Here is a 14,612-nt window from a genome sequence, read left to right as displayed (position 1 = left end):
TTATCAGGACCATTATTTAATGGTCTGGAAGAGAGTCTGACATGTGATATGAGGAGCTTTCTATATGCAAAGATCACAGGTGCTGCCTTCACAGTATCCCCAGTCACTGAAAGCAAAGACCAAACCAGCAAACCAAATTTCATTGATATGTATTTATGCACTTTCCATCTCTCTGCCTCTCAGCTTTTAAGCTAACACTTATGTGACTAAAATTGAAATACAAGAACCTTTGTTGTCCAAGCAACATAAAGGTGCAGATCCACCCTGACTTTCAGGTAGAGCTGCAAAATATGGAGGACATTAACAACAGGAGATGCTTTAGCTGTAACAGGCAGTCAGGTACATTCTGACATTAAATTATCCAATCTTTTTTCTGGAGGACAGAGCCCAGAGCTCAAGACTGACCACCCAGCAGCATCTTCATGTGGGCAGGCATGTTGTTGCCATCAGGAATAGGCTGTAAGGGCCATGAACTACAGTTAAATTTTCATCCTAAAATCTACTGATCTCACTGGTTTCTGGTAGAAAGGCCTTACTATAAAGGGCAACCAAGCAGCAAACACTTTCAAACCTGAGCAGACAAAAAGCACCGAATCTGATAAATGGGCATTTATGTGCTCTCATCCTGACAGAGGTTACCAGGAATCCTTCCACTGTCACCAGAGAGCCACATCAGTCTTAACTGTCACTGTCCTCCATCAAACCAGAAATCCTAACCAGGGTTAGCCTAACCAGGAATGTGCCAGGCAAAACATCCCAGGAATAACCACCCACACAGCAATCTACAAAGTCTTGTGCTGCAGGGCTGTTTGTACCTGATCCACAGTCTGTGTATTTACTGTAGGATACAGTCAGGCAAGTTTAAACCCTGCCTGTAGCTGAATCAACTGCTATTTATGTGATGACCTCTGCAAGCATCCAACTGGGCAGTCAGCTGTGCCTCTCTGATAGGCAGGGCCTGAGACTCCAGTAATGATTTCCCACTAATGAGATACCACTGAGCCTTTCCACTTCTTTCTTGTTTTTTCTGTGACAGCACTGAGAAAGGCAGCATGTCTCCTGCAGACAAAAACCCTCTGTGCACTTGAAGCTGCTGAACCCTTGTACAGGAGTCAGTGCACCTTTGTGTGCCATTTTCCCCCTTGTAAACATTGCTATTTTCTTTTCATCTTGTGCCAAAAAGCCTCTCCCCTCTGGTGCTCACCAGCAAAGAAAGATATCCGTGAATGTCTCTGCTGTCGTGAAGAGCGCGAATATGATCCAGTACATCATCCATTTGACCTGGTAAACAAAAACAGTCTCAGACTATCTCTTACAGGCACAAGTGCAAAGAATAACTCTCACAGGAACAGAAATTCTTACCCCCTCACCCTCCCCACTGTGTATTTAGCAATTACTGTGGACTTGAAGGTGCCAGTTTGCCCCACTTCAGCACATAACACGTGTCAGATTTACACAGCCCTTGAGAAGGTGACTGTGGCCTTTAGGATTGGTCTCAGGAAAAGAAGAGCAGCCTGACTCTGTCCTTACAGAAACTCCACTGGCCAGTAGAGCATGACAGCCCTGTCACAGGGCATTAAAAATCTCGCTTGGCTTATGCTAATAGCAAATGTTAACATAAGGTTTTTGGCTAAACTCCAGTTAAGACAAAATCTAATTACTTACATAATACTTACAGGCAGAAAAAGGTAAAGAGGTAACTGCCCATCCCATAACTCAGGGCTCAGGAGCACAATCAACTCACCACAACTTAATGACTCAGTGGGCAGCCCTGGAGTGGCTGTGTCTGCTCCCACCCACACCCAGTGCAGTGACATGGGCACAGGCAATAGTTTAAATCCCTTGCCTTGGGCTTAGGGGGAAATGTTTTACCTCACACTGGTAGTGAGAGCATGTGCTGTGCTGTCTCTGTTCAACTAGAGAAACTCCACTGTCAGGGGTGATGGTTTCCTTTGGGGTGACAGCAAGAGAGTCTTTGGGGATGGTGACTTGGTCAGATAAACTCTAGTACCTCAAGTAATTCAGTAGTTTGGCAATTTTTGTCACTGAGCATTAAATGGCATCTAAAAGCACAGCTCAACTATTCTGAAGTATGTAGTATTGGTTCTCCTTAGGATGGAAAAAGATGGTGAGACAAAGGTTGTTAATTTAACTGACAACTGTTGTTTAATTAGGTGTATTTGAGAATGGAGATCCCTAAGCAGCTTTGCTGGAATGTTAGAAAGCTTAAGGAAGTAAAGCCCATGAAAATCCATGAAAAACCATGAAAATCCATGAATTAGAGAATTGGACCATGATAGCTAAGGCTGGTACAATTGCAATAGGCTAAGGAAAGGTTGGAGGGAAGACAGCACAAGAGGGATACCTACACCAGGTGCTGCTCTGGGATATGGAAGATGGAGGTGTCAATAAAAATCTGAATCTCACCAGCTTGAAAATTATATCCCCATCTTCTCCCTGATACAGTGGGGATGGTACTGATAGTCTCCATCTTCCTGTAGGTACTGGAATTATTCCCTGAGCACCTGTCACTCTGCTACATAACTGCTCTCCTGGGATTCATATTTATGTGCATATTTATAGCTATATGTAGTGTTACAACAATAATGGCACTGCCAAATGCCTGAGAGCATCATCTTCCTAGTGCAGCTTCTGCCAGACTTCTTATGTAACTGTGACTCCTCAGAGCCTCAGTGCCAACATGGCTCTCTCACTTAGACATTACTGCCAGCAAAACTTTTAAACACAAACCAAGATTGGTGTGGATGGGCTTGGATCACCCTATTACATTCATCAAAATTGCTATTACCAAGCAGAATAAAATTAGAGTGATATAAGTTTTGATTAATAAGTGAAGATTCCTCCTGTGTCAGTGTAAATTATTACTTCATGTATTATTATTATTTTTTTTAATCAGGCCTAAATGGATACATTGCCACAACTGATATATTAAACTGAAATCTGTTGTAAGGGCAGACCAGGTCTTAGATCAGCTGTTCTCACATTTGCGTCACAACCACAAGTGTCTGATGCAAGTTCCTTTTTTACAATTAAATTTCCAACAGGAATTGGACCCTTCAACAAAATACCTTCCAGTAAGGGACTATGGAAATGTTAAGTATCAGTGGCAGACACTGCTTGGAGATGCTTGTGCACATCCTCAGCATTTTCAGGCAAAGAGGCCCTGAGAAGCACAGCAGTGCAAGGGCTGCAGAGACATTTTACCTTAAGTATCTGCTGTGTTCTGTAACACCTATTATTCTCAAAATACCAAAACCATTTTCTGAAGGAGGAAAATTATAAACAAAACTCTTAGCAGCCACAGTGAACCTCAGACCGAGTTTGCACTAAAGATTTAATGGGATAGACATCTCTGCTCTTATCCAGATGAGAAAATGCACTTGTTATCCCTGGGATCTTGAGAGGATTGAAGAGTCAAGATCTGGGTTCAATGAAGTTAAAAGGGCTCCGGTTGTGAAGAGCACTACAAATCCTACAGGACCCCAACAGCATCCAAGTGCTTTTTATTCTCCCTCATTTCACTTTCCCTGATGGCCCCATATGCCTTTAGAAACCAGGGCCCAGGGAAGATTTTCCAGCAAAAAGAAAAAAGAGAGCACACCCAGCTGCCAGACCTGCCTATAAATAGGTCACTTTGCAAGGAAGGATGTTTCTGTCTGAGGATTCAGTCCTATGTACTTCTAGTTGCCTCCTCTTATCCTTGTTTTGAATGAGCAGTTAAAGCTTCAAGGCTTTTTGAAAAGGCTTTGATTTATGCTGCTCTTCAGAAACAAAGAAGAACACACAAAGCTCTGGATGCCAAATGCCTTTTAAGTCGGCTGTATATCTCACCACCAGAGGAGCAGTGTGCATTTGTCAAGGAGCACATCAGCTCTGCACTGGAGCCAGAAGCACAAACCTCATTTGTGCCCAGCAATCAACCAATCCACCTTCAGGCCACTCTGCCCCTTGCACTGCTTTATGAGCTTTCCCAGAATACAGAAAACACTTTTCCGATGTGGTGAGAAGCAATCTTACAAAACAACCCCCCAGCACAGCCACAAACCTCATTACTCACATATTCTTTGATGTCCTTTGATTTCACGGCTTTGTAAGAATAATATGCAGGGTAAAGTGTGCCAAATATAAGCCTGGAAAAAACAAACAAACAATAAACGGATTAAATTGATTTCCTATCACAGGGAAGGATCCCGCCGCCCCCGTGTTTTAAATGTGGGCTTTGCACTGGTAAAAAGTGTTAGGATTTGATTTAAGCTTGAGTGCACTAAGTACAGCACAGGAGTGATTTTGCATCACTGAATTCACAGCAGTTATTACCAGTGACTTGAATGAAGAGCAGAGATTCAGGCTGTTTTTCCTTTTGCAATGGTTTCCAAATTTGTACCTTGTGAGTTACACACAAAACAAAATAACCAAACCAAACAAAAAAGGCCCCCACCACACTTTCAAAACGAAATTAAAAGTCTGATCTTGAAACAATCTATTGCAACAACAGGAATATAGGAGCATTGCTTTCAGAGAGAGAATTATTTGTCTAAAATCCCTTCCACCTCTATTCAGTACTCTGAAAAGCTGGCAGATGATAAAGCAGGATCCAGATTCTGCTGGAGGAAGAGTTTGGGTGCCTTATCCTACATTAAATCTGGTATAGAGAAGAACCTTGCACTGTTCAGTGAAGTCAATTTGGGCTCATGAAAGGAGGAAGAATCTGCCCACCAAGATATGCCAACATGATCAGGCCTAAAAATCCCAGCTCTGCTGTTCTTTTAGACAGCTTCCTTTCATTTTTAAGTCTGAAAGGGATGCTGTCAGCTTCAAGATTTCATGTAAGAAAGAAACAAGGATCTTCAAGTTAAAAATAGCACTACTGAGAAAAAAACATGGAGAATTTTTTATACTGGGCTCTCTCTGCATCACTGCCTACATGCTTATTCACTTGGATTATTCTGGATGTAAGCATAGGCTTGTCAAAACCATTTTGCCCTGCCCAGGTTTCAGTCAGTTTTATTCAAAGCAGGAGGATGATGCTGCAAAGTCTAAATTTAATAGATTGCAGGGTAATGTTTATTGGCTTGCAACAACCCATCTTTCCATTGAAGCTTTTGCTTTAATTTCACACAACTGTTTCCTCTGCTCCTGGGAATGAAAATGATCAATGTTTCAATCCCTAATTGTGGAGCCACATGGACCTGCAGTCATCTTTTTCCACCCTGCCAGCAGTGACTTTGTGCCGAGGGACTCGTAATTACAGTCAAGTCCATTACTTGTATAAGACATTAAAAATTAACACTCTGGGATATGGTGCACCATCATACTTCCCGGAGCTCAGGAAGGTATTTATGAAAGAATGGGGTGAGCCAGCACACATCTTCATTTCCAAAGCAGTGACCAAAGGCAATTTGCCTGCTATTCATCATGCTCACTGTAGCATGGCTTAGCAGAACCTGAAATACAATGCAGACTTCAGAAAAGCAGCTACTGAGTGAGGAGGTTCAACATTTTACAGAGGCTTCACACTGGTTTCAAAGATCTTTGCTGGAAGCAGTCAGCTCCAAACCTATTTCACTCAGAGGGGCTTGTGCTATCTGCAAGGATCACATACAAACACTCAGAAAAATTCTGGGAAACCAAAAGCTTTTTTGTCCCTTGCAGTATCCCACCAAACAGCAACATGGGTTAAGGCAAGGATGAACACACACACAGCAGCTCAATCCTGTTCTCACTGAGGTTAATAACAAATATTCCAAGTTCAGTGGTTGCAGGACCTAATCCAAAGAAGCTTGTGTTCACAAAAGGAAGAAAGCTACAATATTCAGAAAATAACAGCTGAGCACATGAAAAATATTTTTGGCTCTCCTTATAAAAAGCACTGCAATGCTGTTCTTCCTTCTTGGCCTAGGCTGGCTGCTATCTCACACTTTTATTTCCTGCAAGTAATCACTGAATGATTGATATTCATTTCCTCAGTTTGTGCTGGCAATAGAAAGTCACTGGATCCTGGAAGAAGCAAATGGTTTATAGGAATACCATAAAATAATTATTTGCAGACAATAAATACTTGGAAAAGAAAATCCTGTGAGGGAAGCAAATTGCAATAATTTTGCATGTGCAGAGCAAGGGACAGTTAATAAGATGATGTGATCTCCCTAAACTAGAGATTGAGAGTCTCACTGATTTGCCTTGCAGTGCATTGTGTGCATATATGGACATTTATTTCTGCTGTGGTTTACCAGACTGAAAATTGTTTTAAGGAATGTTGGAAGCCAGTATTGTCACTGCTGTGGCTTACTGAGTGGCTTGGGGTCACAATCTCTGGGTATACTCTACAAATGGAAGACAAAAGATGTTTGGGCATTTCTGTAAAGCTTATTTGGGGTTTTTAAGACAAATATTTGAGTGTAGGGATATTCCAAAGTCTCTTGAAGTCACTTGGCTTTGGATCAGGGTTGAGTACAATTGATTTAATTCAAACACAAATATCAATCCTCCATCTCTTCCCTCAGTTCCTCTGCCCTGCTGAAGACAATAATTCTCACTTCCCCCTCATCCAAGCTTCCTGCATAATTAAAGTTATTGTTGATTCCTGCCTTCCTTCATCTCTGTGCTCAGAATGCTGCCAAAGCACTCCTTCTGCACGCTATACACAAACCTGAGGCTGACCCTTTGTCCCTCCTTTGTCCCCTAAAAGCCATAAAGTCTTTCTTTTTCCAAGTCTCTTTTCCACCTCTTTAGTGTGGTTTCTACCCCACCTGGATGTACCCATGTTTAAACCTTTCTCCCCTATCCCCGTCACCCCCATTCCCAGCCTAACAAGCTGAAGTAACTTATCTTTGCTTTCCCTGCCTGAAAAACCTTGTTCCTAACCACTGTTGGTTTGCTCTTTTATCACATCCTACCTTGGTCCCTTCTCTCTGTTAAGGACTCGGTGCCACCACCCTCTTCCTTTGCTGTTCCCTGCTTGTTTCTCCCACACCCTGGAGCTCCTGTGCTCCTTGCTCCCTTACTGCACATCAATCCATTGCCTCCAAAACAAGCTGCTCCCTGGCAGTCATCCTGACACCCCCAATCTGAGAGACAGCAGCCCAAGCCACACCAATTCCACCCACATAATTCCCCAGTCCTCCTCGTCTCTATATTCTTCTTCTGCCATGCTTCTGATGTTCTCTGAACCAGATCACAGGACCTTCAGCTTTCTTCCCACATCCCCAAAATCACAAGACTGCCCCTCAGTTCCCTCCCACAGCTGCCAGCTGGGCTGGACTCAGACATGCTGTGACTCCCTCTGTGTTACAGGCACTGTCTGCCAGCCAAATTAATGACCTACCTACAGAGTCAGCACTGCAGCTTTTACCTCCTAGCAGACAGTGCTATGTAATAGTCTCCTATCCAGCACTAATTTTTAGGTATAATTTAGGAAATTTATATTTGAGACCTCTCTGACCCATCTATTTTGGCCACAACCACTTTGCGGATCCAAAAGTTTTGCAGCAGCGGAAAAACAGACAACTTAAGTCTCATTTCCTTAGGAAACCAGTGTCAACCCACTCCCCCCACATTTCCATCTTTCAAAGCTTATTTGAATGAGCTGTGTACCCAAGAAAGCCTTGGCCCTTTTACCTTCTGTGCAGAAGCAGATATCCTGATCATCAAACCTCCCAGAGCTTGATGCAGAATAGCTACTACATTTAAAGCTACAGAAATGTTCTGCTGTTTGGGCTAAAGCAAACACACACCCTCAGGGCATGGAGAGAGGCAAGGAGGTGGTGACATCCATTAGTGAGTTAGGAAAAGCTCACTTGCAGCACTAAATAAATAACCACAACAGCCTGACAGTTCTTACACTGCTCGGTGCTGGAAGTCTACACCACTTACAATCACCTTGAAAAAGGACAAAACAGCAGCTCTAAAGAAGTCACTGAAGAGTTGAATAATTGTGCAACAGGAGGCAAAAATCTAAGTAAAAGGTTAGTCTGCCTAAAGAATGGGATAAGGATTAATGCTGAAAATCCTATAATCCTATTAGGCACCTCAGCTGCAGCAATCCCCAGTCTGGATCATTACATGTGCTTCCGGTCATTCTTTGTCAAAGGGGAGACACGAAGGCAGGAGGGGAAAGAGAAAGACAGGGAAAGTGGAAGTGCACTGGGAAGGATCCATAAGAGGGACTGTAAAGGTTGCAAATGTTTCTTTTGCAACAAAGACAGATAACTGAGGTTATTTACTCCTCATGATGCAGTGTAAGGGGATGATCAACTCAATAAAGAGAACAAAGGCAAAAGGAGGGGAGAAACCCCCTGTATCACCAGGAGATATTATGTGGAGAGGATGAACTGCATTTATTATAATTACATTATGTAGGATTTGGGGTTTGGGTTTCATTATTCAAGTTTACCATTAAATGACACAGGAAAGGATGACGCTTCCCATATTGTGGGGTTTCCTGAATACTAAACCAATTGAACTGTTGGCTCCTCTTTAACAAACCCTGTCATATTCCAGGGGAGCAGATGCATCATCACCAAAGCTCCTTCTGTCTTCACTTACCAGGACAGCCACAGTCAGAACTGGCTGTTATATCCTTGTGTTCCTTCTCTGGATCTGCTGGAGCACTGGTCTGACCATCACAGAGCACAGGCTATCCTAGATGTGACAGCATTCCTGCTAGAATCTAGACTACAGTCTGGGGAACAGCCCCAGAGCTGCTACCATGACCTGGGATGGTCCCACGGGAGATCTTGGGTTCTGATTTGGTGATGCTGTTTTCCTCATGGAAAAGTCATTTACCCACAAAATTAACTCTCATGCTCCACAAAGTAGCCACTGAAATAAATGGAAAAGCTCTTAATGATTCTCAGGAGTTCTTGCCAGGACTCAGGTTACCTCCAGAAATGCCTGCACATCCACTCCCTTGAGCACTTTTAACCACAGGGGTATTTTCTGGGTAGCAACCTGCTGTTACAAATATACCAGCACGGGCTGTCTACATCCCAAGCCATCCAAGTTTTGCTCCTCTAGTTACCATGCCACCAGCAGTGTTTGGGGCTGCCCAAACACTTAGAACATTGTACTACCACAACACAAATAGAACAGCCCTTATTTTGCCCATAAATAACAAATGTTCCCATTTCATCGGCACACAGCAGCCAAGACAGCAAATTCTGTGCACAGGGTTGGGCACATTTAGGAATCATTGAGATATTTCCTATTTTCTCAACATATTCACTGGCTAGTGTGTGCTTCCTACACAGAGAGCAGAAGCTGAGCTGTCACCATGCCAGCATTCCTCAGTGATACCACCAAGAAGGGTGCCAGTAGGTTTGTGTTCCTTATTATCAGTCCTAATTAATGTTCACACAGTGCCACGGATTAAAAATAAACAGTGCTGCTTTTGCATTAAAGGTTCCTGGTTGAAATCCAGCCATCATGACATGAAAATAAGTGTGCACAAGGTCAGGGAAAGGGTTAATTTGAGTCCCTGGACAGGCCAAATGCCTGATATTCAAGAAGGGGCTGGGGTGGAGGAAGCACCAGCTGCAGAAGAGGTTCTGGGCTATATTCCCTAGGAGGTGGATCCTGCAAATTCTTTGCAGTTACCATGTAGCAGAATGTTGGCTCCAGGGAAGTTGGGAACTTGCCTGTTCACCCTCAGGGTGACAGCTGACACCATCCCCACCTTGGGCCCCAAGAGATGTGGATACCTGACCATGCCAGACTGACATCCTGATACACTCTGAGAATACTCATGACAAAAATATCTTTTAAAGAAAGCACTGGTCCTGATACCCCTGAGACAGGTTGGGCTCACTTCAGACTCCACTTCCATCAAACATCCTCATGGGGCTGGTTCAGTGCCCAAGGGCAAACGTGCAGGTGTGCCCATGTCACTCAGCCAGTCATGCAGGCAAAGCTCCACTTGCACAGCCAGCCAGCACATCCCTCTGCTTTGGGAAACATCCCTCTGCACCTCTTTGGTGACCTGCTTAGCTCTTGTGACCTTCTAGGACCGTGTCCTCACGTCCGCGCTTCCAAAGAACATACACACCCACACCAAGGAAGGAGAAGGCACATCCAGGACAGCTCTGTGTCTAACACAAAGATGGTCTGCCTTCCATCCAGATCCATCTCTGACTTCTCAGGCAGGTTACTACAGAAGCAAAACTTCATCTTGGTTAATGTAACCTAATGGCTGCTGAAACTCAGTCGCTCCTCCTGGCGTAACTGCAGGGCACAGGGACGCCCGAGCTGTGCTGATTCTGGCCTTCCTGCAGAAACAACAACTCAAGGACTGTCCTTGATGCTTCTGATTTAAGCAGTTTTCATCTTCCCAAAGCAGCACATATTCCTCTCCAGTTGTCATAACCCTTTTTTATTTTCCTCAGCCAGGGTACTCCTCACACAGGAGCTGGCAGATGGCCAGGAACAAACAGGTGAAGAAACATAGCAGCAGGGATGGGTGGGGAAAATGGCCTTGGCCAGCCTGGAGCTGTCAGAAAACTACACTTGGATCACAACAACCCCATGCATTTGGGGCAGGGTGGTTTGAGAGGCTGCTCAGCAGAAGGAGACCTGGGGGTGCTGGTTGACAACCAGCTGGGGAATGAGCCAGCAGTGTGCCCAGGTGGCCAAGAAGGCAAATGGAATTCTGGCCTATATTAGCAATAGTGTGGCCAGCAATTCCAGGGAAGTGAGTGTCCCCCTGTGCTGGGCACTGGTGAGGACACAGCTCAAGTGCTGTGCTCAGTTTTGAGCCCAGCATTTCTAAAAGGACATTGAGGTGCTGGAGCATGTCCAGAGAAGTGCAACAAAGCTGGTGAAGGGCTTAGGAGACATGTCTTATGAGGAGCAGCTAAGGGAACTCAGGTTGTATAGTGTGGAGAAAGAGGAGGCTTAAAGAGACCTCACTGCTCTATAGAACTGGCGGGACGTTGTAGTGAGGTGGAGTTGGTCTCCTCTGCTGTGTCTGTAGTGAAAGGCTCAGAGAAAATGGCCTCAAGTGGAGGTTCAGATCAGATATTAGAAAATAAAATTCACTTGAACAGTGGTTAGGCATTGGAATAAATTGCCTAAAGAGGTGGTGAGTCACCATCTCTGGAAGTATTCAAGAGGTGTGGCACCTGGGGAGATGGTTTAGGGGTGATGGTGATTGTGGGGGCTTGGCAGCTGGACTGGATGATCTTAAAGGTCTCTTTCAACTTCAATGATTCTGTGAACTATTACATTTGTTTACACTTAAATCCTATGTTCAGACTGGTCTAAACAAGACCAGTCCCCACTGTTCCCTTTTCCACACTTCCTGTAGCAAGAAGATAGAAATGCTAAAATAACTCTATTATTGATGGATATATATTGAGACCTTGTTAAATATTGGGATTATTATGATAATGCACGTGATGCCTACTAAAGGCTGACATTCCTAGAAAAACTACCAGCAGTGAAGGGTCTTCACAGGGTTATGTTTACATGGGTACCTTTGAGTATCATATTTTAAGTCTATTCAAGATTAGGCAGGTACTTAATCCTTCCCAGGGTTATTAATCCAGACTCTCTTCAAATTCAGGTAGAATTCTGTCAATTTACACTCAAGCCAACACTTGAAAATTCTCTTTCCAGTCCTTCAGAACAGAGAATTCCTGTGTAGCTGATATAAAAATACCCCACAGCTCTGCAGCTATTTTAGGAAGCAAATTCCTTGCAGGTGGAGGTTTACTAAACTGGTCTGTTCTACTTCACGCTGCCATCAGCGGAGCTGGCCCGGAGCGCTGATGAGAGAGAGGAATTTGTTGTCACTCAGACAATGTGGGAACAGGGCTCTGTGTGGAGAGCGTGTGGGGCTGGTTTGGGGCCGTGAGAAGTAAACAAGAACACTGTGGTTGGCTCACCCCAAGAGGCTCTGAGCAGCTGCCTGTGAGAGATAGCATTTCGTGGGCCTCGCCAGCGGCATTTGCGCTGCTGCTGCTCCTCCCTCTCCCCACAGCGCAGGAGAAAACAGCCCACGGCTCCATCGCTCTTTTGGGGAAGAAGAAGCAATCAATCAAAGTGTGATACTAAGGGCAATAAAATCCATGGCTTTTAGAAAAGAAAACATTCCTGTTCTGTGACCAGGTCAGATCTTCACTGCTTGGCTGTTCCAAAAAGACAGGGCTCAGGGTCTGTGTGCCCTGATGTTCTCCCTATCCGGTACTGACAGTATAGTTCCGGCTTTGAGAGCTTTGTTTTTTTCCAAGCCAAATAAATGGCAATTCAAAAACTAAATGGTATGTTTTAGATGGGAAGGGCTGCTTTTCCTGACTCTGGAGAGGGGGATGTTTATGTGGGAAAAGGCTTCTTTAGAAGCACTGATATTATACTCCAGAGATGACAGATGGTCCAAAATCTGCATTGTGAGTTAGCCTACAGATTTATGGTAGGCTCATGATATGAAAAGGAACAGAAAAACTTATAACCTAACCAAACTAATTTCTAGGCTAAAAAAAGGTACAAACTATGGATTGCTTATCAACAGAGAAGCCCCACATTATTTTCATAGAAAACCACATCACGGTGCAATTATAATTTTGGAATTATCTTGACTGCTACTATGTGAATCACCTTTTAGGAAGAGTAACCACATACAGAAATCCTAATTGAGAGCATAATCCTACTACATTCTCTGTATCTGAAAACTCAGTTCAGGTTATGGAAGACTTCCACCATCAAACCATAAGTGTCTACCACTGTCTGAGGAAGTGGCGAGAAACACAAAAGTTCCTGTTCATCTACCCCTCACTGAGAGACAGCTTTAGACTTCTTGAGGTGTACTCATGGGACAGAAAAGAGGACTAAACAATTAAATGAAACTATAACACATCCAAATCAATTGCAACATAACCTCCTTAGAGTATTGTTACTTCAGCTTCCCAGGGACAGAACATTACTAGACATGCTTAACTAAATGCAAGGAATATTTCAGCTCAATGTAATTTCAAAATTAAACCAGAAGATCTCTTTGGCCCAAATACTCAGCTAAAGCAATGAAAAACATTGACTTTCCATGGAAATCAAGCAGTACTAAGGTTGCTGTGAGTATCTCTGGGTCTTGGAGCTCTCCAGAAGCTCTTGGAGGAGGACAGAAACCCAGGGTAGATCTCTGCACTAGCCAAGGAGAGCAGCTGGTCCAGAAACAGGTGTCAGGCATTGTCATGGCCAGCTTGGTGCCAAACAGCCTGAGGTGAAATCTCACTACTATTCCAACCCCCCTGCTATGGGCAGGGCCACCTTCCACCAGTTTGGTGGATATGGTGGATGCTGGTAAATTAACAGTAAACAGCATAACTCCTTCCATCAGCAGCTGACTTTCTTACCTCTCTGAGGATTCCAGAACATTAACCAGAAAACCCAGAAGATCAAACATTTTGAGGGACTAGACTTACTGAAAAAAAGTGGAACCCAATTCAGTTGTAACCTCCAGATTCCAGAGCCAATATCTACCTCTTAGTTAAGAAAATAAACAAACAAACAAATAACCCACATACATCTCTAACACATTTCTTCTCATTTTGATAACACATTTCAAGGGAGGATTTCAAAGTGGAGTACAAATATTATTGATGTGAATATTAAAGCTGGTGGCATTACTACTGATTTCTGATTATTTCTATTTCATTAGTGGTTTATGTCTATTTTAAATTATAAGAAAGATAGACATTAAAATCATACAGGAAGAATCATATCAGGACATGAACAGTGCTCAGCTTTCAACTCCAGTTTTAAAGCAAGAGTCTAAGAAAGCTAAGGCAAGATGTTTCTACAGGTTATTTCAGAATATTCAGCCCAGCTCCATGCTTTGGTTAGCATGGGTATCAGAATGTCACATGCTAAATATAACAGCTGCAAAATTGCCAGGAGTTCACAGGCCATGCAGACCAAGTTTCTCTTTCTGGCCCACATACACAGATTGGTATTTCTCCTGGGTACTATAAACATTTTAGGGAGTGGCTGGGCACCTGCTTTCTTACTAGGACCTGCATAATTTTTATTTAAAACAAAGGAAAACAGGAAACTGTCATATAGCTTGAAAAAGAAAGGCTTCTAGTCTTTTCTCACAGGTATTTGACTAGGGTTTCTGGTGTGAATTTAATAGAGTTCTTTCCTCCAGGGTCTTTTCTCATTTCATTCATCCTTTTTAATCCCTCCATTTTATACAGCTAATAGTAGCATTGTAATGAAATGCATGGTGCAGCTGAGATAAACATGAAGGCAGAGATCTCCAGCTGGAGCTGAACTGATACAGAGCAGTCTCCAGTCTAACCCAGACATAAGGGAGAGGAAAGCAGAAGGAAACATGCCTCTGTTCTGAAGCCATGGACCACGAATGAATAATCAATCAGATCTGCTAGCTACACCTCTGAATTCAGCTTCAACTACCAGGACAACTTTTTGCCTCTAATTAAAATAAATTAGGAGAAAAATGACCATTTAGTGGCTAATCCTTAATCATGGTATTAGGATAAGTGGTACAAAACAGCAGCTGGGAGAGCCTAAATAATACCCTGACCCAGCACCTCCCAGGGCTGTCCCAGGGCAGCATCAGCCCCACAGGGGTGACACCTTAA

At 43.5% G+C, this 14,612-nt stretch overlaps 1 protein-coding gene across 7 annotated transcripts in view; it reads right to left on the bottom strand.

The window, feature by feature from the left end:
• REEP1 (receptor accessory protein 1) overlaps nucleotides 1-14,612 on the bottom strand; it is a 62,552-nt gene that overhangs the window by 31,088 nt on the left and 16,852 nt on the right. For all 7 annotated transcript variants that reach the window (XM_030270514.4, XM_072927903.1, XM_072927905.1 and 4 more), the window contains exons 2-3: nucleotides 4,079-4,151; nucleotides 1,205-1,281 (exon numbers count right to left, since the gene is read on the bottom strand). In XM_030270514.4, coding sequence (XP_030126374.2) covers nucleotides 1,205-1,281; nucleotides 4,079-4,151 — 150 coding nt within the window. The remainder of the gene's footprint in view (nucleotides 1-1,204; nucleotides 1,282-4,078; nucleotides 4,152-14,612) is intronic.

Source organism: Taeniopygia guttata, chromosome 4 (genome assembly GCF_048771995.1).
Source record: "Taeniopygia guttata chromosome 4, bTaeGut7.mat, whole genome shotgun sequence".
In the NCBI taxonomy this organism is placed as follows: Eukaryota; Metazoa; Chordata; class Aves; order Passeriformes; family Estrildidae; genus Taeniopygia; species Taeniopygia guttata.
Note: the sequence above shows the minus strand (reverse complement) of the source record. Positions and strands in the feature narration are given on the sequence as shown.